At 35.5% G+C, this 27,482-nt stretch overlaps 2 protein-coding genes across 7 annotated transcripts in view; one reads left to right on the top strand and one right to left on the bottom strand.

The window, feature by feature from the left end:
- Positions 1–22,448, bottom strand: part of LOC136040991 (DNA ligase 1-like) — a 37,800-nt gene extending 15,352 nt beyond the window's left edge. The window contains exons 1-3 of one of the 2 annotated variants that reach the window (XM_065725487.1): positions 22,369–22,448; positions 15,298–15,709; positions 2,320–2,441 (exon numbers count right to left, since the gene is read on the bottom strand). In XM_065725487.1, the coding sequence (XP_065581559.1) occupies positions 2,320–2,441; positions 15,298–15,664 (489 nt within the window). In that variant the 5' untranslated portion in view covers positions 15,665–15,709; positions 22,369–22,448. Of the gene's footprint in view, positions 1–2,319; positions 2,442–15,297; positions 15,710–21,955; positions 21,975–22,368 lie in introns of those variants that run through there. The other variant, XM_065725488.1, reaches the window with a different exon arrangement.
- The window catches only part of LOC136040989 (uncharacterized), a 53,782-nt gene continuing 42,066 nt past the window's right edge, over positions 15,767–27,482 (top strand). For 2 of the 5 annotated variants that reach the window (XM_065725478.1, XM_065725477.1), the window contains exon 1: positions 15,767–15,978. In XM_065725478.1, coding sequence (XP_065581550.1) covers positions 15,787–15,978 — 192 coding nt within the window. In that variant the 5' untranslated portion in view covers positions 15,767–15,786. The other 3 variants (XM_065725480.1, XM_065725481.1, XM_065725482.1) reach the window with 3 other exon arrangements.

The following is a 27,482-nucleotide window of genomic DNA, read 5'->3' as shown; positions in this document are numbered from 1 at the left end:
CCATTGCACTTCCTGGCTGAAGGGCCTTGAAACAGAGATCAGCACCGCCGGTTCGGACCTTAAGGGTCTAGAGCCGCATCCTTTACCTTTTTTTTTACTATAACTTTATGGGAATAGCATGGCTGGTGAAAAATGAGCAAAAGTAAAATTTTAAGTTTTTTTTTGGATGTCACAGTGAATATTGTCTCCCCACCACCCTGTTTGGAGGTATAAAAGGAGCAAACTAAAATCTGTCTTAGGATCTCAGTCTTAAAGAAGAACGGAAGATTTAAAGAGTGCTATATTCTTACACGTGCTGGATCAATAAGATTCTCATAAAATCGCTGTTGTTCAACAATTAATGATTTATGTGCGTTTTATTTTCCTATCTACATAGTAACACGGATAATTGTATTGTTTTCTTCTGTTTCCTAGCTTCAATACTCCGAAGTATAAAGAAACATTACATTAAAATTGGTCATTATATTGTACCACGTTTGATAACTTTTCAATGCCTTTAGCAGAATTGCTTGCAGAATTTTTTTTACCAGAAACAACTGTGCAATGAAGCGTCACAAAGAACCTTTTAAGCGTTAAAGGTCTCATTTGATTCTCATATCTGAGGTTTATATCTAAAGCTAATGTTTAATGTATCAACCTATTTTTGATTAGTTCATCTTGATAGCAGCAAAGTGGTATTTATTTTTTATTTTTACAAAAAACTGCTTTAGTGGATATTATTTCAATATTATTGTCGATAAAATCAGGTTAAAATCCTGTGGAATGAATTTCAGTAGGGTCCTTGTAGATAGCGATAACTTTAAAAAGTGTCCCAATTTTTACTTGGTTCGAACTAGAAATGAAGAGATATTCCTTGACAAATTGTCACGAAAAGGCCTAAAACCGGGCATAAGATAAAACTGTCACTGAGAATTGAGGTAGTGTTTGACCAGTGGCTATAAACCCAATTTTATATTATCTTGTTTCTTCAAGTCAAACCATCAAAAATAGTGAATCTCTCTTAATTACTTCATTTGGAAGGATGTGACGCTGCGCAACACGCCAAATTACAAATCGTAACTATTGCCATTATACATATCCAAAAGAAGTATTTTAAATTCTCCTAATACGATTTCCTATTTAATAACTGAAAATTTTATCTTCTTTTTCTGTTTCGAGTCAATTTTGTTGCACAAAATTAAGTTGTAATTTGGCTCACAGGAAAGCTGACAATGTAGTCGTTAAGATCAAAGTATAATATAAAAAAATCACGAGTGGTATCTAGCGTTTGGCGTTTCTTGGTATTTTCTTCAACCCTCACAATTATTTTTTTTTTCCAAAGCAGAAATCAAACACTTCTTACTACACTAATTTTACCTTATTATTACACAGGAAAACCTCCAAGAAAGGCCAAATACAGATAGCGTTGTTTAACTTTTACTTCGACACTAGCGCCATTTTTTACCCCTATAAGTTATCCATACTCTTTGGCTCAGATCAAAGTCAAGGAGGCCAAAGTCAAGGAACTCTGCTTATCGAAGCACAGATAATTGCAAATTTTCCTTTTCTTTTATTAGGAATTTTCTTCAAAAAATATATTTTCTATTTTATTCCTAAAATTTAACTTTTTTTATATTCTTTTATATTGCTTGGCGGTTCACTTAACAACTCATACAGTATGGGAATTCGATACGACAAGAAATTTTGATTCGATCCAATTTGAGAAATCTGTACAATAAGAAATTTTGAATCAAGATGATACAAAAATCGATATGATCAGAAATAAGACATTTTGGCGCTTTCAAATGAATTCAATAGAAACTGAAAACTACTACTATCACGACTGACAGTTCAGCGTTCCTAAGCAGAACAATATAACTTCAAACCGAGTATAATTTTAATTCATAAAAATTCCGATGTCGCTGAAAGGTCTAAGTTTATTCGGATTCAACCTGAAGTTTTCTGAAAGAATGCAGATTGTTTCGTTTATAAGCTATTTTTCATCAACTCTAAAAAGGGCTAGGATATTATCAAAAACACAGGCTAGTTTTTTGAAAAAATACGCAAATCTACTTCTGGGTAAAATAATTCTTTTATCTTCGCTCAAAAGTAGAGAAAAAGAGAAAAAAATATTGCTAATGTTTACATTTTTTTTTTATTAGCCTTATGATTTGGCGGGGTAACATTAGAAGGTAGTTATTTTTTTTGTCTCTTTCAGGGAGACGGACGTGAGCCTATTCTTCTAACAGCTTCTCTTACTCTTCGGGTGCTACACCTGACTTAACTTCCAATTTTCTTCATGTTTAAAAGAAACAATTCTTCAGATATTTAATGACTTACATTAATTGCGTGTGTTTTTTCTTGAATCTGCCCTTCAATCCGTAGAAGAAAAACCCTTTTTTGTGAATTTGCGGCAAATTTTTCCTCATTTTCAAACTCGGCGCTTTTCAAATTTTCCGTTCCTGCAAACAGGATACATAAATTGTAAGAAAATGAAAAAAAAATATGAGATGAAGAAAAGCGAGGATATTCCAGACAGAAAAAAGGGAGGGATAAATATGCAGATAGAATAGGATTTATTTACACCAAAGGCCCATAGGCCATGTCAAAATATATATAACAAGAACAATTACACAGAAATTACAAAAACCTAACATAATCCTGTAGAAACCTAGCTCTATCATCCATCGCGAGACAAAGAAATCGTGCCAAACTTCTTAGCCCCATAAAACACCCTCACTAACCGCTCAGAATCAAACTACTCCCTACCAAACACCTCTAATCAGCCAGTCACACATCAAGTGATACACACTTTCATTCAAACCTCAACACATAGCGCATAAATAAGGACCAAGTCTTTGACCCTTTTCTCCCGATAAACTTTCCTCTTTGGCCCAGTGACAAACTATTAGCCCTCATTCCAATTAATAAATTTACTTTATTTTGATTATACCCATCTTAAAATAAAACTTCTCCCCAAACATCCTTCGACCAACAATAAAGGTCAGTGAATTCAAAAACGAGCACTGGGCCTGTCATACCTGTATTTCCTGCTCCTGTAAAATCATCAAAACTAATCCACTTGCTTGGTCCTTCATATCCTAAGCCCTAAACGTCGATATATCGACCGAGATCTCCGCTCAACCTATCTCAGGAAACAAAGTAAATAAAGAATAAAAAAAATCATATGCATTATGGTCGCAGCTACAGCCGCAACCGGGCTGTATCCAGAAGGTGTTATCGGGTTTGACCCCGCCCCCTTCTGAAAATTATGTCCGACTCGTAAAGAAGCAAAAAATTGTGTAAAAAACTTTTTGGTGGATTTTGTAATGTCCTCCCTCCTCCAGAAGAAACCCTTCCCTCAAGCAACCTCAACTAGGTGTATCATAAGATTTACTTAGAGGACTTATTTTCGTTGACATTTAACACAAATTATTAAATTATATTCCGGTAGCTTAATTTAGACAAAGATTTTTTGTCCTTTACTTCTTTTGCTTTTCTTTTAACAAGGGGGGAAAATTATTAGTGTTGGTGGTAGGAGCATCAGGCGTCCTCCAGTAATAAACATCATTCCCAGGATCCCACTTGTCTGGTTCATTTTAAACAATTTTTTTGCAATTTCACCGCATGATAGTTGCCAGCAATAGTTGGGAACATTTTAGAAATCAATTAAGATACCCTTGGAAGTGTTTCCATCAAAATATAGCAGAGTATGGTAATTCCCTAATCGAGACTTAATTTATGAGGCTGACTCTAGAGGCTGAATAATAGATTTCGAGCTTAAATTGTATTTTTGATCTTGGAAATGAGTTGTGCATTATATTCGCGAGGGCCATATTTAGAGGATTCATTTTCGCTGAAATTTTACCACACATCATTGATTGATCTAACAGCAGTAGTTAATTAAGTAAAGGAAACGAGCCCTCGTTAGATTGTACCGTCAAATTTTAAATCATCCACAAAAATAAGAAAATGGCCCTTCTGAACTGAATTATCTTCTCCAGTGAAATTCTCTCGAAGGTATTAGAAAGAATTTATTCCGAAAGTTTTTAGTACTTTTAAAAAGGTTCGGATTCTAATTGAACGGCACTTGTGTTTCAGGAATAGTTGCTAAAGTATTGGGCAAAAAGGTCAGACTTTAGCGTAAAGAGAGGGGTAGAGGGAGAGGCAGCCTCCTCATATACAGAATAATTTCTGCTCATTTTAAATTCTATTTTGTCTAATCCTCTCACCAAAATCCTTCCCCTAGGCAATTATCCCAGGACATCCTCGCTGGGAATTCCTTTTAGAAAAATTCTTTTCTGACTTTAATAGTTTATGCAACCACCTCTTCTATAAAAATCTTATATGCTCCAAGGCATATATTATAACCCTTCCCATGGGCTCTGGGGGGCTATTTTGACCCCAAAGTTTTTGTTGTCTGATCGTTGGAGTATTTCGAACAAAATGGCTATCTCAAATTTGGATCAGAGATAACTGGGGAAAATCAGGTGTGGGGGGACAGATTCCGATCATTTTTGACTCTTAAAAAGGGACCAGAATCTTCAATTTCCAATCAAATGAGAACCCTCTGAAGTTTATATGACCACCTCTTGCACAAAAACCTTATACACCCCCGTGGCATAATTTATAACACTTGTCCCCAGGCCCCCGGGGAACAATACGGCTACCTCAAAATTCTTATCGGATTCATTTAGGAAAAACGGGCCTTAAGAGATTGCACTACTTGCCCTTCAATCACTCTTTACTTTTAAAAAGGACACTGTAACTTTCGATTCCCAATCAAATGGGCCCCCTCTGAAGTTTACTGGATCATCCCTTCCATAACAACCATATATGCCACTATGGAACAACTTAAAACACTTAACCCAAGGCCCTGGAGGGTTGTATCGACCCAAAACTTTTTTTTTATCTAATCTATAAAATATTTGGAACAAAATGGCTATCCCAAATATTTTATCAGATACATCTGAGAGAAAATGGCGGGGGGTAGTTGCCCTCTGATCGCTTTTGACTCTGAAAAAAAGGTACTAGAACTTCCGATATCCAATCTAATGAGCCCCCCTCTGAAGTTTATATGATCATCGCTGCCATAAAAGCCACATATGTCCCCTGGACACAACTTACAATACTTGCCCCCGGGCCTTGGGGGTTTTGTCGACCCTGAAGCTTTTTATCTGATCCTTGAACTATTTTTAACAAAATAGCTATCTCAAAGTGCTTATAAAATGCATTTCAGGAAAAAAGGGCGCGGTGAGAGGGGGGCTAGCTGCCATCCAATCATTTTTAACTCAGAAAAAGGGCACTAGAACTTCCAGTTTCCAATAGAATGAGCCCACTCCCAAGTTTATGCATCCATCCTACAACAGGAAGCGCCTCTGGAAAAATATAATAAATAATGATAAAAAAAATACCATAGGAAGCGCTTCTGAAAAAGAACAAATAAATAATAATAATAAAACATTGAAGACTTATGACGTTTATTTTTTGCTTAACAAAATACCTTCTGTATGTACCATCAACTTAAGGCGAAGTTTAAAGGGAGGATCTTCCCTTTTTGATATTTTGAAAGGAGTCCGTCAAGGTGGCTTTATCTCACCGTCTGTATTTAATAACTCTGTTTTACATGCCCAAAGTTCCGTTAATTTTAGTTGTATTTACCGTGGATTTAATTGTCATTAATGACATTTGCAGATGAGCGTTTTGAATTTAAGCCGTACTTTTAGCGGATGTGAAAACGCGTTTCATCAGCTTTATAATCACTATAAAAATATTGGGTTTTCTTTCAACGTAGAAAAAACTGCTGTTGTAGCTTTCAATTTTAAAGAGACAAATGGCCCTATTTTTTTTATCTTTAGCTAAATGCTCAAGTCCCCCTTTCACAAAAATGAGTTTACTTGGAATACCTATTGTGAAAAATATGAAAGAAACTGTGAAGTCATCCCTTGAAAATTTGAAAAAAAAACTAAGAACAGCTTATACTTCAATTGTATCTAATATTAAACACGTAGATAAATTAAATACCACCAAAATTTATAATAGCCTAGTTGTACCTCATCTCCTTTCTCTTTGTCCAGTTTGGCAGTTTATTAGTGAACCTCAGAAACTATCTGTTCGTAGAATATTTTTTCTTATGCTAAATTCCTTCTCAGTTACCCTCCTTGGACTAGAAATAGTTACTTAATGAATAAATTCCGCCTAGTTTCGTCTATATGTATCAAACAGTTCGTGTAACGAACTGTAGTAAGGAGCGACCCGGTTCAATAGTAAACGAAACTCTAAAAATCAGAATTTTGATACTAATAGACACATCAAAAGAATTGGATTTTTATGCTGATTTTAAACATATAAATTTCATCAAATTTAGTCTTTGTCATCAAAAGTTACGAGCCTGAGAAAATTTGCCTTATTTTGGAAAATAGGGGGTAACACCCCCTAAAAGTCATAGGATCTTAACGAAAATTACACCATCGCATTCAGCGTATCAGAGAACCCTATAGAAAAATTCCAAGGTCCAATCTACAAAAATGTGGAATTTCGTATTTTTTGCCAGAAGACAAATCACGGGTGCGTGTTTATTTGTTTTTTCGTTTTGTTTTTTTTTTCCCAGGGGTCATCGTATCGACCAAGTGGTCCTAGAGTGTTTCAAGAGGGCTCATTCTAACGGAAATGAAAAGTTCTAGTGCCCTTTTTAAGTGACAAAAAAAATTGGAGGGCACCTAGGCCCCCTCCCACTCTCATTTTTTTCACAAAGTCAACGGATCAAAATTTTGAGATAGCCATTTTGTTACGCATAGTCGAAAACCATAATAACTATCTTTGGGGATGACTTACCCCCCACAGTCCCTGGGGGAGGGGCTGCAAGTTACAACCTTTGACCAATGTTTACATACAGTAATGGTTACTGGGAAGTGTACCGACGTTATCAGGGGGATTTTTTTGGTTTGGATGTGGGGTTCAGGGGAGGGGGCTATATGGGAGGATATTTCCTTGGAGGAGTATTTCATGGGGGAAGAGAAATTCAATGAAAAGGGCGCAGGACTTTCTAGCATTACTATAAAAAAAAAACAATGAAAATATAAACATGAAAAAGTTTTTTCAATTGAAAGTAAGGAGAAGCATTAAAACTTAAAACGAACAGAGATTATTACGCATATGAAGAGTTCTAAAAATACTTCAGCATAAAGAGCGAGGTATTTAGGAGGAGATAAATACTTCGCTCTTTATGCTAAATTTTTTTTAAATAATTTCAACTATTTATTCTACGGCCTTTCTGATTCAGGGGTCATTCTTAAAGAATTGGGATAAAACGTAACGTAAGTTACGTAAGTTATGTACGTTTGTTACGTAAGTTAATTCTTAAGTTATGTTTTTTTTTTTACTAATAAAAACGTTCGTTAAAAATTAAAAGATCAAGTTGCCTTTTTGAGTAACCGAAAAATTGGAGGGCAACTAGACCTCCTTCCCCACCCCTTATTTCTCAAAATCGTCTGATCAAAACTAAGAGAAAGCCATTTAGCCAAAAAAAGAATTAATATGCAAATTTCATTTTAGTAATTTATGTACGGAGAGCCAAAATCAGACATGCATTAATTCAAAAACTTTCAGAAACTAAATTAAAAAGAACAAGTTTTTGAAATGAATGTAAGGAGTGACATTAAACTTACTACGAACAGAAATTACTCCTTATATGAAAGGGGCTTTTCCTCCTAGACGCCCCGCTCCTTGCGCTAAAGTTTGATTCTTTCTTGCAACTCTACTTTTTAAAACAATAAAAAACTTTAGCGTAAGGAACGGGGTGTCGAGGAGGAAAAGCCCCTTTCATATACGGAGTAATTTCTGTTCGTTTTAAGTTTTAATGTCGCTCCTTACTTTCATTTAAAAAACTTGTTTTTTTTAAATTTTTATTGATTAAGGCTGCATGATTTTCGTTCTTCTATGTCGATAGTATCTCATCCTTGGTCTGCATTATTTATTTGATTCTATCTTGGTGTTGATTCGATTTGTATTTATTTATAGCTTTTTTTATTACTTCATCTTAAATTCGTTTCATCCTCTTTTTGTAAATAATATGAAAAAAACTTCGTTTTCTTAAAGAGTTAAAGAGGCTGCGTCCCAAAGTCGAACCTTAAAACGTACAGGAATTAGAAGAGGCAGTTGGGGGGCTGCCGCCCCCCAAACCCCCAGCTTTTAAAGACTTTTGTACAGGTTTTTTTTGTGGGGGGACTTCATTGTTACTAATTACTAGTTTCGGCGCAATGGTTCTCCTGTCCTCTTGGGTTTAACATTTTTCGAAGTTATTCCATTATTCATTCATTTCAAATTTTTGTTAATTAAAAGAGGGCCTTTCCGAAGCCAAGAGCGGGGGGTTAGCAAAAAAACAAAAAACCTGTACAAAAGAGTCTTTAAAAGCTGGGGGTTTGGGGGGCGGCAGCCCCCCAACTGCCTCTTCTAATTCCTGTACGTTTTAAGGTTCGACTTTGGGACGCAGCCTCTTTAACTCTTTAAGAAAACGAAGTTTTTTTCATATTATTTCTGTACGTTTTTCTACAATCCATGGTGGATGTAATTTAATAATTCCTGTACTCCTCGTACAGAAATTAGGAGAGGAACTTGGGTGGCTGCGGCCCCCCCCCCGCTTTTAAATCATTGTATAAAATAGAAAAAAAAATAGATAGAATGACCGAAATGTTTCTTTTGCTCATTAGAAGCTAATATTCTGTTATCTCTCAAATGATAAGCTGTCCAGGTGTTATCAAAAATTTTTTGATGTTGTGAAAAAAAACCGCCCGTAAGGGACTTGAACCCTTGACCCGAGGATTAAAAGTCTCACGCTCTACCAACTGAGCTAATAAATTGCATGTGTGTAATTATAACTTCTCAATATCTTTTAAAAATTTCAAATTAACATGGGCTCTTATGGAGAGAAATCCGTTAATTAAATAGCTAATGAGTGGTTTCTGGAAAACAGGGAAGGAGTTATCGGATCGAGCTGAAATTTCGCGGATAAGCTCCTGGGCCGTAGGGGACCTTAACTTGTGAATTTCAGCCCGATCGGACAACGTTAAAAGGGGGGGGGGGGTGGAGGGTCGAAACTTTTGGGGGGTTAAGATTTTCCTACGAAACTTTCCAGGAAAATTACTCGGAGAATTCCGCATCGAATGAGTCTTCGTACACCCAGATCCGATGTCGGATGTGACCTGTAGGCGTCTAGGAAAAAAAAGTAAATGAATTTTAAGTGGCTATGCGTGGTTTCTGGAAAACAGGGAAGGAGTTATCGGATCAAGCTGAAATTTCGCGGATAAGCTCCTGGGCCCTAGGGGACCTTAACTTGTGAATTTCAGCCCGATCGGACAACGTTAAAGGAGGGCTTGGGTTGACGGGTCGAAACTTTCGGCCAGATTTTCCCCATGAAGGAAAAGTTGGAGGGGGATGAAATTTTGCAGGTTTCTTAGTTGGAGCTCGGGCTACGAAATGCATCCCTCCCCATCCCTCTGCGACCACTGGAACCGAAGATCGCTTAACATTGTCGTGTGTCGCCTCTTTATAGAGGCACGAGTGTGCCTCCTTGAAGATGGGTTATAAATAAACTGAATTGAATAGAATTTACTAAGGCAACGCTATAGCGTTGCCTCTGATTTACTATTTTTTCTCCAGAGGCACTTCATACAGAAGGGGCGGTCGTATAAACTTCGGAGGGGGATCATACGATTGGAAATTGGAAGTTCTGGTACCCTTTTCAAGAGTCAAAAGTGATCAGACGGCAACTAGCACCCCCACGCACTCTTGTCCCCAAATGTATCCGATTAAAATTGTTTGACAGCCTTGTTGTACAAAATAGTCCAAAAGTCAAATAACAATTTCTCCGGGGTTGATAAGACCCCCTACAGCTACCGGGGCAAGGGCGGTAAGTTACGCAAATTGCCCGTTGTTAACCTATACGGTTTTTATGGAAGGGTTGGTCGTCTAAACTTTGGAGGAAGCTCATTAAATTTGAAATCGAAAGTTCTAGTTTTCCTTTTAAGATTAAAAAGCTAATTGGAATACGACCAGCCTTTTTACCTCAAACACTTATTTTGAGATTGTTATTGATAAATACTTCGAAAGATTTGACCTTTTGTCAAAAATAGTCCGAAGGTCAAATAACAATAGTCCCAAGTGGTATACCCCCCCCCCCCAATTTCCCATGAAATGGCTGTAAGTTATTCAAGTTGCTCATTGTTAACATATAATGCTTTTATGGAAGGGATGATGGTATAAACTTCAGAGGGGGCTCATTCTATTGGAAATCAGAAGTTCTAGCAGCCTTTTTAAGATTCAAAAGTAATCGAAGGATAAACAGCCCCTCCTTCACGATCTTTTCCCTCAATTCCATCCGATTAAATTTCGATATACCCATTTTGATGAAAATAGTCAATAGGCCACTTTGCTATCCTTTCGGAGTTAACATCTGTTTCCAGGAAATGTTGAGGGGGATATTGAACAAGATTAAAATACACTATGTGCATTCTTGTGGTCATCAATATAGTGCATCAGCAATATCTCAGCAACAGATGAGGGTATTAAGCTAAAATTTTTAGAGTATGTTGATGGGGATGTTGAAAAGTGACAAAAGAGCAAACAGTCGTCCCTCCTATTTCAATTTTCAGATACTCCTCAAAAACATCGATGAAAATTTCGAAAAAAGTTCAAAATAGTTAAAAGGTCTAATATCTGTGCCTCCACAGGTACCATGCCCCTACAGCATCTGGAAAAAGGGTTGTTAACTATACAATTTGTCCATTGTTTACATACAGGATTTATCAATGGGAAAGGTGAGAATGTTTTATCTTGAATGTGTTCAGAAAGGCCACGGATATTAAGGTGAAACTTCAAGGGATGTTGAGAAGGATTTTGAGCTTAGATGAAAAGACCCTATGTGCACCCAAGTTATCAAATTTGCTTATGTAAAAAATCGCAAGAACGGCTAGAGTACTACGTTTGAACTTTAGGGAAATTTTTGACAGGGATGAAAATCCCAATTAAAACATTATGTGCATTTAGTTTGCTAGAATAACATCTTTTCCACACCATGCTTAGCTAAAACTCGTGGACAAGATAAAAATAAGAAAAAAAATTAAATAAAGCCAGAAATAAAGAGAGGAGTGATTTTTGTTACGCATTTATTCTGTAATTCTATTTTTTTTTCTTTTTTGTAATCTTTTGAACATTCTCCCAGGATGATTCTTTCGAGTATATTATCTATGAATTTCTGTTGATTCAAATTTTTAGTTGAATAATCATCCCAAACCTTGATTTCAAATCAAATTCTATAAGTAACTAGCTGTTGGGGTGGCGCTTCGCGCCACCCCAACACCTAGTTGGTGGGGCGCTTCGCCCCCCCCCAAGCCCCCCCGCGCGCGTAAGTCGTTACGCGCCATATTAGTTACGCGCCATTGTAGCTGTGTCCCTGTGTCCCACCTGTGAATAGAGATAGATATAAATATATATTTTTAACTACGTAAAACATGCGAATATACAACATTCTTCGCTGTCCCATTGTCTGTGCATATAAATAGCATTTATATTTATATGTCTGTGCATATACAAAGCCTTATGTACTAATAATGACGTCATATACAAACGCTCTTTTTACAAACAAACAAACATGCATACACACAACTCGCTTCGCGCCACCCCAACACCTAGTTGGTGGGGCGCTTCGCGCCCCCCCCCCCCAAGCCCCCCCGCGCGCGTAAGTCGTTACGCGCCATATTAGTTACGCGCCATTGTAGCTGTGTCCCACCTGTGAATAGAGATATATATAAATATATATTTTTAACTACGTAAAACATGCGAATATACAACATTCTTCGCTGTCCCATTGTCTGTGCATATAAATAGCATTTATATTCCCTGTGTCCCGGTCGTCATTTGTGTCCTAGTGTCCCAGTTTGTATTTTCTCTTTGAGTGTCCCGGTCGTCATTTATATTCCCTGTGTCCCAGTGTCCCGGTTGTCATTTGTGTCCCGGTCTGTAATTTCTATTCAAACAATCCCTGTGTCTCAGTCGTCAATTATATATCCCGCCTGTGCCCCCGGCGTCCCCGTTGTAGTTGTTTCCCTGCGTCCCGGTCGTTATTTATATTCCCGGTCGTGATTTGTGTCCGGGTGTCCCAGTCTGTAATTTTTCTTTGAGGTTCCTGGTCGTCATTTATATTCCCTCTGTGTCGGTCGTCGTTTGTGTCCCGGTCTGTAATTTATCTTTGAGTGTTTTTTCTTTTTAGTTTTTTTTAGTTTTTTACATTTTTTCAGTTTTTTTTTCTTCTTTATTTTTCAGCGTCACTATGAAGTACATATCGCCGAACCTTTGTTTTTTAACTTAAATCTGGTAGGCATTGATGACCTTATCCAAGTCAAAATCCCAAACCCAATCATCATCGCTATCATTTTCAGTTTTGATATGTTTTGACTCTCGCTGTCCAGGTGGATCTTCATCTAACTGCGCGGTTTTGCGTTCTTTAGCCTCAAGCCTGTTTCCTTGCTGTTCTTTTGATTCCTCGGCACGCTTTCTGTTCTGACTTTCTCTATCAGCAGCAAGTTTTTTGGCATAGACTCTTTGAGCATCTTCATCGGCTTTTGCCATGGTAGTTCATCAGTCATTGTAAACTTAAACATTAATAGATTTCTACGTGAACATATGTCTTAAATATCTTGAATGACGTCACCGTCAAAGCAAAAATGACGACAACTAATTTCATGACGTCAGCCGACACAGAAACATGACGTCACCTGATCCACAGACAGACAGACAACTTATTTTTATATATATAGAAGATTATATTGACTACATTCAGAGACAAGTCAGATCATCCTATGATACTTTAGAATTTAAACTAGAATATGATATTTTAATTTTTAAGCCTAAAACCTGAAAAACTACAAAAGCATTAATTTTATTAACCAATAATAAAACTTTGGCAATCAAAAACAAACAGAAATTAATTTAAAAAAAACATTCTGAAAAAGAAGTTTCTCAAACAAAGTAACAAGCCATATTAATACTTAATACGAGCATAAATAAATATCTATAATAAGTCAAACTTAAGATGACCAGAAATTACTGGTAAAGAATAATTGAAACCTGAAACGAACAGAAATTAAATAGTCACGTCAAACATAAAGGTGACAGTCACTGATGAAGATGACAAATGAAATCTTAAACGAGTAAAAATTAAAATAGATACTCTCGAACTTTAACGGACAGAAATTACTACAAACAGAAGTTTGACTATTGTCTCTCCCTAACCAGGGGCGTAGCTCCAGCATTTTATTGGTGGGGGGGGGGAGGAGGTCCACCTCTGGAGGTTTAAATGGGATGGGCTACATGATAATTTTTTCATCCAAATTATTAGAGGAACAGTTGCCTCCCTTGCCCCCCCAAACAGTACCACTGTCCCTAACCATAAACTTTCTAAAGTCTATGGTGTCATTCGCACTTTACTGAAAGCAAAGCATATTCTGGAAATAATTTTTACAGCTATAAGACTGAAAAATCAAAACTTACTGGTAAATGGAATCTTGAATTGGTTACATTTCCAAGAATTAACATTATCATATATTAAACATTCAGTTAATTTTTATTAGTTCTTTCCAGTCATCTTGATAATTATAGTATTTTCTTCTTTTTTTTGTCAATGTTAAAGCACACATGAGGATACATATAGTTAAAAAAAAAACAGCTTAAATAGCAGTAAAACAGCGTTAAACAGCTTAAATTCAGCTTAATCAAGCTGAATGATTTTTTGATCAAGTGTAACGAAATTACAACATTGAATTCGCACCACATAAAGTGCAGCAATTCTAACTTACTTCTAACTCTGAAATATTAAGAATATAAAACTTATCAGTTATTATACTATAAATTTTTTAGAATTTGTTTGTATCATACTTCTGGTGTTTTACATCTTTTGTTCATATATTTTCAGATTTTTTGTTGCCTATAATATCCTCATGGCTACGAATTTATTCTGCTTAAATTTTCAGATTTCTAGCTTAATAATTTCAGTTTATTTTTAAGTGTAAGCAAAAAAGTGGAAACTCCCACTATTATTTTTAGGTCCGTATTACATATTTTTCATATATAGATTAATTGTACGCAATTTATGCATGTATAAAAAATTTAATGTCGGGAATTTAATTCCGACTGAGTATTCTACATTATGAATGTGGAAAAACTTAAAAACAAATAACCAAATAGGTGTAATTGGAGTTGCGTTCAATTAAAAAAAAATTGGTTGACTAACAAGTCTACTTTTTCCGATTTTAGTGTAAGTTTGGCAGAAAATTCAAAGTTGCTATAACATGAACCGTACAAGAAAGTAGGAATATACCTCTGAGTGATCGATTCACAAAGGAAAGGATGAACTGTAACCACAAAGGAAAGCATAAGCTGTCGAGTTCAAATTTTAGCTATAAATTGTTTGTAGATATCTAATAATGAAGAATTCTTATTAATAGTTTCGTAGTTAACTTTTTAGTCAATTATAAATTTTTTCTTCAAAAAACGTTCAAACAGAAATCAAAATTACAAAAAAAAAACGGCAACATTTTCTAATTAGGTAACTAATAAAGTAAACCGAACAAGGCTTTGTCGAGTCTTCGGGAATACTAGAGCCCTTTTCACAGGAGAAAAACCCATTAAGAAATGTCAATCAATCAATCAATATCTTTATTGGCCAATAAAACACACAAGGGTTCAATATGGAGATGAGATGACAAATAAAAACAAAAAAAAAGAAAAAGAAAGAAGAAAACAATCACAAAGAAATATTTACTACAAAGAATAGATTCAAATATGTCTACTAACACATAGCAGGATGGAGGCTATTTGTCCTATCAAGCTTAGAAAAATAGCGACCACGACACTCTTCAGCCACGGTTAGTGGCGTTTTATATAATGCCATCTATGTTATTTCCAGAGTTATTGTAGCTGAGTTTGCTTGTTTGCTGTTAATGGGATAAAGCTATTGCATTACTTTGAGGTTATTTTCACATTAAGAAATGTATTTTCGGTCACTTTTAAAGCTTTCAGGGGGGCTTGGGTATTTCAGATAAATCTCAGGTGGAATCCCAGCTTTATCCACTGCATTTTAGATACGTCAGTCAGAGTTGATTTTTATCAGAAAATATGTTTTATGGTTCTACTTATCCGGTATTACATCAATTTTTAGTACCTTCATGTTTTCTTTATACCTTCATATGTTCTTTATTACCTTCATGTTTTGATACAAACATATTTTCTTGTTCTACTTTGCGCTTTTGGATCAATTTTTAATACCTTCTGTCTCTTCTTCGGTAAGTCTATCCAGTTCAGAATATGTCTCTTCAAGTTTTCTGTCAATCCTCTTTTTCCATTCCAGTAATTTATCAAACTCAGAAGAAAAGATGCAATTCATCGGTGTCACGCTTTCTGCTGTCTTCTTCCCTGAAGGTACCACAGACTCACTTTTCCCTTGCTTCTCATCGGGCATCGTAAATTGAAACTTGTCTTTTTCAATAGGTTCAACCTTTATTGTCTGAATATCTTGAAAGTCGCTGGTCTCAACGTGGCCATCAGTGATTGGCAGAACCTGTGATGCCTCACTGCGAGAATTTGAACCTTTATTCATATACTCCTTGAGTTCGGAGAGAGATTTAGGAAGCATTTCTAATTGCTGTGACAAATAAAACTTCAACACGTCTCTTTAATTCTGGAAGAAAGTCAAATGTTATTTTTTGAGAAATCACACGAGAATTCTAAAGCGATTCAGTAATCTTAAGAACAACAATGATTCCTCAAAGTGTTAAATCAAAAGCTCATTTTGTTATATTTTATGTTATTGAATATTATTTATCCAAATATTTTAGCCCCTTTCTTGACTCATTTGAGATCGTGATTAGTCAAGCTGTTGTGTTTTGTTTGAGGCATATAAAAGAGTTCTGTGACGCTATTATGAACATTATAAAGGACGACAGTGAGGTAAGATCATAGTCGAACACAGGGGCATGTTAAGACAAGGTTTTTTTTTTCAGGTGAGTGGGGTAGAAAGATATTAGCTTTTGGGAGACTTGATCTAAAGGTTTCGAATGGCATTAGGGCTCAATTTTTTTTTTTTACATTACTTACAGAATTACAGAATTTACAAAAAAAAATTACAAAAGAATTTTACAAATACAATACAGGACCCTTTTATTTTCAGAACCAATGTACGTGTCAAACATTTTTTTTTTTGGGGGGGGGGGGTATGGTAAAACCATGAAAAACTTCCTCGTAACATTCAAATGTTATGAGTTTCATGATTTTTCCTTTAATTTCATTGATCTTTAAATGGTTTGCTTATTAATCAGTTTTTTTAATATTATTTTTTCATCTATCCCCTTGAAAAAGATATTTTTCTAGACAGTTTTTCCATGCAAACATGCAAGGCGATAGAGGGCGAACTCATTAAAACAGAATAAAATGGGTTATTTGTAATAAAACATCATTAAAAAAATACAAAAAAAATAAGAAAGTAACACTTTTCGTAAGGATTCAACTCACTTATGGCCGGACCAACCTATGGTTACAGATGGTTTTAGCATATTTTATCTTTCAATGGTCCATGTAAAACATTAGACTTTCGAAGTATCCAAATCCTCTAGGTAAAATAAAGAAATGTGTTATATAGGCTACATAGGGCTCTGGAGATCAGCAAGATTAACTTCACTCCTTTCTATTAAAGCTACAACTGCTACTATTGACAATTCACTAGAGTGCCAAGTCATCCGAGGCCAACACAGCTAGGAACGCATCTACTCCCCCCATCTTTTTTAAAGCTCCGTTCTTTACAGCCTCATATGAAGTTCCACTTCCCACCACGTTTGGAGACGTCTTACGTTCGTTTTGGCCTTGATAGATAGCCAAAAAGCACAATATTTTGCAATATGTAATCTTCCATCCGTTAAACCTGGTCTTGCCATCGTAATCTGTCTTATGGTATAACCTTTGAGAGTGAGATGGAACTGCTTTTTCCGTACAGCATATTGCTTGATCTGCAGTCAGTCAAATGAGCACATATCCTTGACAATCAATCTTGAAAACACTTAACAAGTTGGTCAAATTTCTTCAAACCACCTTCGTTCTGGAGCCATATATGGCCACTGTCAGTACCGTATATTCCAATACTCTGATATTTATTTGAAGACTAAAGCTACTCTTGCTAACCTTCCAGTACCCTGGGCCTTGGCTACTCTACTTTTTATGTCTTCGCTACATTAACCATCTTTACAAGCACAGGAGACTTGTATCATTTACACATGGCCGATGAGGAACTATTTATTTTATTTGATACTATGTTTTCCCGTCGTCTTTGCCTTGTTCGTTAGGAAAAAGACCATCAAATATTCCATGTGAACGAAGATAGGAAACAACCCTGATATCACTCAAGCTCTTCTATAATCTAAGTCAGTTCATAATCTGGAGAGCACATTACTAAAAGGGTCCAATGATTCAGCACTACTCAATTATTAATTTAAGGCTGAAAGCTTGGTCGGCATATCCTAGTTCCTCCTTACCTCCTTGGAGGTCAGAAATGCGGAAGAAGTGCAAAACTTTGTGACAATCACAAAAAATTAGTATTTGATGAAATAATAACTTTTAGTATCTTTAACAAATAGAGGCCCCCTCCCCTGCCCGTAAAATGTATACGTGCATCTTTGAAGGGACAGGGGGAATTACTCGTACGATAAAAATACCCCAATTTTCACGTTTTCCAAAAATTTCGGTTTCCCCCTCCAACTCCCCCCAATGTCACTGAATCTGGTCGGAATTTAAAATTAGAGCTTTAAAGCACAAGATACTTCTAAATATCAAATTTCATTTAGATCTGGTCACCCGTTCATAAGTTACAAATACCTAATTTTTCCGAATTACACCCCCCCCCCCTAACTCCACAAAAGAGAGCAGATCCGGTCCGGTTATGTCAGTCACGTATCTTAGACAGGTTTTTATTCTTCCCATCCAGTTTCATCCTGATCTCTCCTCTTTAAGTATTTTACAAGATTTCCGGTCCCTCCCCAACTGCCCCCCCCCAAATGACGCTATATCCGGTTGAGATTTAAAATAAGATATCTAAGTTACGAGGTCCTTCTAAATATGAAGTTTCATGAAGATCCGATCACTCCTTCGTAAGTTAGAAATATGTCATTTTTTCTAATTTTTCAGAATTAACCGTCCCCCCCCCACCAATAGAGCGGATCCGTTCCAATTGTGTCAATCACGTATCTAAGACTTCTGCTTATTTTTCCCACCAGGTTTCATCCCGATCCCTCCAATCTAAGCATTTTCCATGATTTTAGGCCTCCCCAAACTCCCCCCAATGTCATCAGATCCGGTCGGGATTTAAAATAAGAGATTTGAGACACGATATCCTTCTAAATATCAAATTTCATTGAGATCCGATCACCCGTCGTAAGTTAAAAACACCTCATTTTTTCTAATTTTTCAGAACTATCCTCCCCCCAACTACCCCAAAGACAATAGATCCGTTCCGATTATGTCAATCATGCATCTAGGACTTGTGCTTATTTTTCCCGCCAAGTTTTATCCCGATCCCTCCACTCTAAATGTTTCCAAGATTTTAGATTTCCCCCTCCCAACTCCCCCCAATGTCAACAGATCCGGTCGGAATTTAAAAAGACCGCTCTGAGACACGATATCCTTCCAAACGTCAAATTTCATTAAGATCTGATCCACCGTTCGTAAGTTAAAAATACTTCATTTTTTCTATTTTTCCAAATTAACCGGCCCCCCACTCTCTCCAGATGGTCAAATCGGGAAAACGACTATTTCTAATTTAATCTGGTCCGGTCCCTGATACGCCTGCCAAATTTCATCATCCTAGCTTACCTGGAAGTGCCTAAAGTAGAAAAAGTGGGACCGACAGACCGACAGAATACCAAGTGCAATAAAAACGCGAGAATTTTCTATTTGCTATGAGATAAGCCCTCTCCCTATTTCTCCGATTATATATTATATATGGTGAGCAGGGATTGAGAAGCAGACATACAATAGCAATTCGCTCTTTGCTAAGTCAGTAATGTTGCTTCAGCTTCGATTTATATACCATTGTTGCATTCTTTTTCTGCCTTTGGAAGCAGCTGGACAACAGGGCAGGACCTTCAGCTATTAAAATTCTTTTCCAAGAGTCACGGAGACCTAAAACCCATTCCTTCAAGTGGCCAAAAACTCATTTCCACTTTTGTTTCCTTTTTTCTATAGTTGTTGTTCCACAGAAATATAGACCGTGTGGATTGAACGGATTTTAATACGTGTAATCATTTGTAGACGTTAATTTATGAAAGTATTTTCACGGTAAGAAATTAAGTGATATTTGACCGTTGCCTAGGTCTAAGGAACTTGTATTAGTCATATTAAATAGACTACGATTTCCCAAAGCTTCGGTGGCTGGCTGACTTATTGACAAAATGTAACCCTCCAATTATCTAATCGTCTTTTTTTAGTCAATGTCTGTTAACCAGCTTTTCATGCATCGTTTCTGACGTATTGGAGTCAGGACTCACACAAAAACGAAAAAAAATAAAAAGAATAAAGATGAGGCATAAAGATTAAGTATTACAGAATAAAGTATAAAGATGAAACTGTGAAGGTGAAATATGTGTGAAGGTGAAATAAAGAGATATCTGTTTCGAGCTCATTAATAATGACTAGATTATTTGAAGTTCGATTGATCGGGATAACTGGAACTAGTTGACCGTATTCTGCAATTTTGCATGTTGAGGATTTGGAACCATATTCGTCATTTCAATTTTTTTTATTTTCAGTTCAAAGGAAATTAACATCTTTAGAGAGAAAACTGTCGCCAGAAACAAACTGTCTTCATTAAAATTTTCACGTCTTGAAAATTAAGATGCAAGATTTATATTATTAAGATATAAGAATTACAACTGCTGCTCCAAACTATATTTTAATATTATACAGTGGCAGTTCTGGCCTCTCTTGCGCCCGGGACATAAACCTGATCTATACCCTCTCCCCCTGTCTCCCAAAAAATTTTCAGGCCAAATTTTGACAATATTTTAATTTACTAAAAAATTTTTTTTTATTAACAAACATTTTTCATTCAATTAAATCTGATAAGATTATATTTAACTATCTCTCTTGTGAGTTGTCAGATTAGTAGGCACAACAGTATCGTAATTCTGAGACGTGGGCACCCCCAAAAAAAGGAGGAGGATTTGCTAGATGTTTTTTTTAGAGAAATTGAATACCGATTCTTCTGGGTACCGGAGTGACTGACCCTATCTCAAACAGTAAGCTTTATGAACAATGTTTATCAATCCTGCTTTGTGGGGCTATAGAGCGCTAGGACACATTCTGGGGATGAAGAATCACAGACTGCCCAAGATTATCTTTCTCCGTCAACCGCTGCCATTCCTATTAACTCATCTTTTTTGAAAAACCGAATTAAAAGCTATATAAAGGTGCTAAAATGGTGATATTTATCAAAAGAAAAATAAATTGGTTATAACATTGCTTGTTCCTCCAGTCACTGCCTTCTCCTGCTGTTATATTTCTGACTCTAGTCTATACTGAAGGACCTATGAATATTTTTTACTCTAGTGCTCTATGATTTTAAGTTTATCTAACAAGCATACAGACTTACATACTTATAACAAACCTTTTGTCATTAAGAGGATAAACCTGCTACCCAATGCAGTGGCATCAACTCAAGAAAATTTAGAGGAAGGCAAAATGTATTTTGCCAAAACTAGAGTGGGAAAGAGGAGGAGGAGAGATTTATCTGTTTTCGAATGGAAATCCCGAATTCAATGAAAACATCCCCAAAGAGGTATTTTAACATCCAGGAGGATCTAGGGGTATATGCCCTTCCCTGTGTCCCCCTCCTCAATTGACGCCACTGGCTTGGCTGATACCATTTCGCTGGCACTATTTTGTTGATGTTTTGTCATCGGTTGCTAGTAATTTATCGTTGATTATTATTATTTTTCTTTAGGAGGAGGGTGTAGTGAGCAGCTATTTTAGGACAATTAACAACTGAATAACAATACCGATAAACCAAAATTGAAAAGCTATAAAATTTACCGCGCGTGGAAATTGGAGTAGTATATGCTGCTTGAATTCTTGTAAATTGTGAGTCAAACTGTCTTTATTTAAAGTCAAAACAATGTTTTAGTGCAGGTAACTGGTATATTACTTTAGTTTTATGTTTAAACCATATCTTATGGTTTATGTACCCCTAAGCGATTCTGAGGGGATTTGCAGATAACAGTTCCAAATTCAATTATTCTGAATCTATTACAACTTCATCAGGAAGGAAAATACTGACTTTTTATGCAAAGTTTATGCGAAAATCCCAAATAAATCATAAGAACGTCTTGAATTAAAAAAGGAATTGGAATTTTGCATTAAAAAATCGGTAATTATTAATTAATTCGCTATCTAAAAAAAAATACCCTTGAGCAGCCATTCCACATTATTTACCAATATAGTAATCGCTGCTATTAGAATTGAATTTTCCCCCTCCCCTTTACCATTGATACCAGTGGCATAATTTCGTTAAAATCCTTACCAAAGTTCGTCAGTTTTTCCAAACCAAGTGGAAATGATAGTAAAAACTGAAAACTAAGCCATACCATAAAGGTAAAGATATAGGCCTACTAAAGAAAATTGACTCATTTCTGAGGATGGATGAATTATAAAGGCTTATATTAGTTTTGACAAGATTTTTAAGAAATGAAATTTCAGCTGTGGGGAGGGGGTAAATAGAAGTCTGGGAAGGAAAGTTGCCCCCTGTCCCATAGCAAATCATGCCCCTGATGGATTTGGCCCTGAGCTAAATATTTGCTAATTTTGATGGCTTGTATTCTTTTTGTTTTTCATCAAAATTTAGGATCATAATTCAAATTTAGAAAAAAAATCAGCAAAAGTGTCTAACCTAGAACCATATCCGGGACTGGAACTTCCTGGGATAGAGGCAGTGATCGGAATCTGTTTTAGAAGCTTTATTTGGAAACGGAGTTGAGCAGAGACTCAAAAGCTATATTTATTTTTTCCAAGTTACTTCATCAACAAATACTTTGAAAACATAGTACTGCCCTTTAGAGCTTTCTCTTCATATTTGCTCGCCCCCCTCTTCGGTCCTGGCAGCAAAGACAGCATGTATTTCTTAAAATCTAAGAAGAAAGTGAGTGGAACTATATTTTTTTCAAGAAGTTAAAACCTGCACAGCCCTTATTGCCATCTAAGTATTTTAAAGTTTGGAAATAGTAAATTAATAAGAAGTAAAATGTGCATTTAAAGCTAGATTATATCTAAAAGAGAAATTCAACTATCTAAACAATTTCTAACCTGTAACTAAGACAAATATAATTAACTGGAATGTAACTGTTTTGACTTAGCAATATATTAAAAAATAGATGGCGATTAAAACAAATAATATTTAAAAGCGACACCTCATGGCTAAGATTTCGCAGCAACTCTAGGATCTGAAATAAATGTGGTATATTTCATCGTTTTGAATTGACTTATGAAGCCAATTTTTTTGGTTTCAGTTTTTCCGGAGTAAAAGATTTCCTAAGTAAAGCTTAAGGCTATTTTGTGCACATTTTCAATATAATAGGCTAGCTGTCACCCAGACAATGAATCCCACACCCCCTTATCAGGGGGTGTGGGATTTTTACATTATTGGTAAAATTCTAGTTATTTGACTTCTTTCTATCTCAGAAAGGGTTTAGGTTAGAAAAATGGGTAAAATTCTAGTTAATTGACTTCTTGCTATCTCGGAAAGGGTTTAGGTTAGGGAAATGAAACTTTCAGGGATTGGTCTACAGGCTAAAGTATGTCCCGGGAAGGTATTTTAAAGTAACTACCTCCACTCCTTCTCCCTCTAGAGTGCCCTGAAATTTGCCTACATGACAGGTCTATACCTATTGAAATTTTTACAAAACAACATTTTACCTTAATTTTTGGTTACTAGTTGCTTTTTCTTTGCCTTTAGTTCTGAAAATGCAATTCCTGTTATTTGAGGAGAATTTTTAGCCATATCAATGTTGTTTTTTTTTTAATTTAGGAAATGTATTTTTATATGTTTAAAACCTTATAAAATGGAATTGAGCAAAGTTATGAAGCTGAAAACAAATTTTTTTTGTACTTCAATTAAGCAGAAGATCTATTTTGCAAGATTTCACTTTTATAACACATATTTTTAAAGGTCATCAAAGGTCAGGGCCCTCTAGAGGGAGAAGGAGTGGAGGTAATTGCTTCAAAATACATTCCCAGGACATACTTTAGTCTTAGATTCATCTCTGAAAATTTCATTTTCCTCACCTAAACCCTTTCTGAGATAGCTAGAAGTCAATTAACTAGAATTTTACCAAATGTTTTTTTTTTCAAAATTTTGATAGGTATATACCTGTCATGTAGGCTAATTTCAGGGCCCTCTAGAGGGAGAAGGAGAGGAGGTGGGTACTTTAAAATACCTTCCTGGGATATACTTTAGCCTATAGACCCATCTCTGAAAGTTTCATTTTTCTAATATCTAGGGACATTAATATGGTTAGGTTTAGTCTATTTATATATTTCTTTGTTGTTTTTCATCTCTTACAGTGGTCTGTATCTGGGTTTAACAAGAATTCTATTTTTGTCTGTCCAGGAACAACTATAATAGCCTACTGAAAAGGAGCAAGCTGCTAGTTCAAAATTACAGTCAATGTTGGTATTACCAGAACAATTATTTGGGGTCATGAAACTATTGTTAATAGATGCATTTTGACTTTTTGAACATCTTTTCTCTCTTGTAAAACTACCAAAACTCACCATTATTGAGTTATTATATATTTACACATTAGGGGGGGGGGGGTAAAGCATAACATATATTGAATACAGCAATGGTTAGTTTATGTATTTAATATATGCTATGCTTTAGCCCCACCCCCCTAATGTTCAAATATATAGCCCAAATTTGTTTCTAAACTTTTACAGATTTGTGATTTCAAATATCCAATCAATGAAAATGGAAATGATTATAACTCTATATTTATAAATACAAGAATATTAGGGCTAGAATAACTCCATAATGGTGAGTTTGCGGTAGTTTTACAAGAGAGAAAAGATGTTCCAAAAGTCAAAATGCATCTATTAACAATAGTTTCATTACCCCAAACAATTGTGCCATTAATACCAACATTGACCCAAAATTACTCATCCTCAGAAAGAAATACTATGAAATTGTGAAAATAACTTCAAAAAATTATGATATACTTGCTTAGCCTATATAATTCTTAAAAGCATTTCACTTTACTTTACCCCCTCTCCCTAATCTGCAAACAGATATCCCAAATTCTATATTGTCTATGCATTTTTCTGTTTTATGATTTTATTGATGTTCCTTTTTTGCAATTGAAACTGTCATAGCCAGTACAGTATAATGCTTAAGTAAAGAGCAAAGTAGGCTGAATGTGTTATTTTTTCCACCAAGGCACCTTGTATAGAAGGAATTGTCTTAGAAATGTTGGAATGGACTCATTTGGTTGCAAATTGAAAATTCTAGTGCTCTTTTCAAGAGTCAAATCTAATTAGAGGGCAATTCCCCCCCCCCATCCAAAAAAAGCAACAAAGAAACAACCAATCAAAACGTTTAAGACAGTAATTTTGTTCAGCATTGTTATCCCTAAAAATCAGAGACCCCCAACTTAAAGTAGGCTAAGGAGGAACTTTAAAGCTTAAAAAATACTGAAATTAATCTGTACATAAAAGGAATGTCTCCTCTTCATTTCCTCATTTGGTAAATTAAAGTTTTTTAGCTTAGTCTTTACAGTTTGACTCTAGTGTTTCAGCAAATTTTCTTAATGAATTTGAACAAATCATCAAATTTAGAGTAATGAGGAAGGAATTGCAGAGAGGAAAGCCCCCCCCCCCATCATATAAGGAATAATTTTGTTCAGTTTAAATTTTAAAGCTTTCCCTTACTTTCAAGTTGAAAAAATTTGTTTTTTTCTTTTATTTAGTTTCTGATTGTTTTTCAAATAATACTAGGAAATTCACACCCTTCCATGGGAACTCTCCTCATGAAAAGTCCTCCATAGTTATGTTTTTAAAATCATGACCAGGCCTAACCAAGATTTGATGTTGGGTACTGGATGCTTAAACCCCAGGTTTCTTGCTGTTCAATTGATTATATCAACAATTGTGAATTCATATTTAAAACCATTCTTTTTCACTTTTTCTGCTTAAGAATTAATATGTTGGATTACAATTAAAATTTGAGTATATTGGTATAATTTGCAATGAATAGTTGCCTACTTTTGTTGATTAAGTCATCAATAGTATTTTCTACTACAAACTTACGGGTGGGCAAAAAGGGGTATTATTGTTTATATAGGTTAGGGCCCAACTGACATGAATTTTTTGGGTCCAATACCCATGTTATTTTGGTATTGTACCAATACAATACTGATGTAATTTGCTGATTAATTTCCATCCAGAAATAAACCTTACCTAAAGTTTAAACCCCCCCCCTTCATTCTCTGCCAATGTTCAAACTCATATGTTTCTCCCTGTTTGATTTCACACCAAAGAACAGCCTCAATAATTTGCTGTGAATTCCAAAAATTAGGCCATTTACAAGAATTGTTTGATTTTCTTTACCTTTTCTGACCAGCAACTTCTGAGCACACAAACAAAATGACTAATTTTGTTAGTGTTTGTTAATCATTAGGTGGCAGTAGGAGTGTACTTTTGCTAGGGCTTATACCATTTGAACTGTTTTAGGCAGTAAAAAAGATTAAATTTATTTAGTTTTTAACATTTTTATCTAACACGTCAAATGAATAATCACTAATATGGCAATAGAGCTGACTGGGAGCAACGCTCGAAGCGAAGGCTTTATAATATAAAAAAATTGATTGATCTTCCCCCTCCCCCCCCCCTAAGTAATTAGTCACTTTGCAGAAGTGACTAATCAGAAAAAAAAATAGTCAAAGAAACTGGTTTTTTAACATAACATAGATGCATAAAATTCTGATTGAACAAAGTTTATGATATTTATTGAAATTGTTTATTCAAAACCCAATTTTCAATAGCAGGACTTTGAATTTTAATCTTTCACATGTTAATGTGAAAACTTTATTTTACATTCATATGATATGGTCTTTTATAAATTAATCCATGCTAGGCACTCTGGATACAGGGGTGCAACATGAGTTTTAAGTTTAGAGGAGGGATTTAAAGAATTTATTTATTTATTTATTTATTTTATTTCTAACCCGTCATACAATACAAAGTAAACAGAGACGGAGTATACAGACAAAACGACAAAAAAAAGGAATATGAAAAAAAAAAAAAAAAAGAAACATCACAACAATGGAATAATTTATAAAGAACATTCGATGAAGCACTGAACCGCTTTTGCATACATACAACTTTAAATATCACTGTACAGGAATACATACATACATACATGCATATTTAATTCCCATCAAAAAAAAAAAAAAAAAAAAAAAAAAAAAAAAAAAAAAAAAAAAAACTCACTACAGAAGAATACACAACACACAAGAAAAATAAAGAACACATGAGTATCTAACTACAAAAAATAAAAAAACCTATTGCCTCAAAATAATTGCCCAAGGATGAGTAACAATTTTAGAGTTATATCTGGCGATTTGGGCTAATATTGCTTCATTAGGGTTGATGATCCCATACCGACTTGTCACAATACGGTTACTTGTCCATGGTGGAAGCCGTAAGAGGTACTTTGCATATTTATCATATGTAGACCGCAATTTTTTCTTATCTTCCTTTTGGAAAATCCTCCAAAAGGGACTTAGATACAGATAATGAGGAAGTGCCATTGCATTATATAGATGGGCCAAAATCCGCCGATCAAACTGACGCTTATAAACTACAACACGGCTATACGCTAAAGAGATCCGCTTCTGCAGATGACTCTGCAAAAGATGACGTGTTTCAAGCATAGACCGACCAATAGGGATCCCCAAATAAACTATGTGTTCGGCAAGCCGAACAGTAGCACCACCCAGCCTAACATCAACAGCAGACCCTTGCTTAGCATTAAATAACAACACATCAGATTTCTTTTCGTTAAACTGAAGGCCTATTTTTCCATATTCTACTTGAAGCTGGATAAAATTCTCCTCTAAACCGTGAAGGAGGTGGCTCAAATTAAGTACATCGTCTGCATAGCTTATTAACAATAGATCAATTCCTCTCAGAATATATGTCAGATTTGACTTAGATTGTGGTTTAACGATGCTGTTATTAAATGCGGTAGGTGATGTCAATGCACCCTGCCTTACACCTTTTTCAACGGGGAGTACCGGGTTATTTGTCAGGTTTGGTGTTATTGGTAGCTTAAGCCTAGCTTTTAAATTTTTATACATATCATATAAAGGGTTTAACATACTTGGATCAACACCTACTAGGCCCATATCTAAAATAATCTGCTC

This window comes from Artemia franciscana, chromosome 21, assembly GCF_032884065.1.
Source record: "Artemia franciscana chromosome 21, ASM3288406v1, whole genome shotgun sequence".
Taxonomy (NCBI): Eukaryota; Metazoa; Arthropoda; class Branchiopoda; order Anostraca; family Artemiidae; genus Artemia; species Artemia franciscana.
The sequence above is the reverse complement of the archived record's forward strand: the minus strand, read 5'-3'. Positions and strand labels throughout refer to the sequence as shown.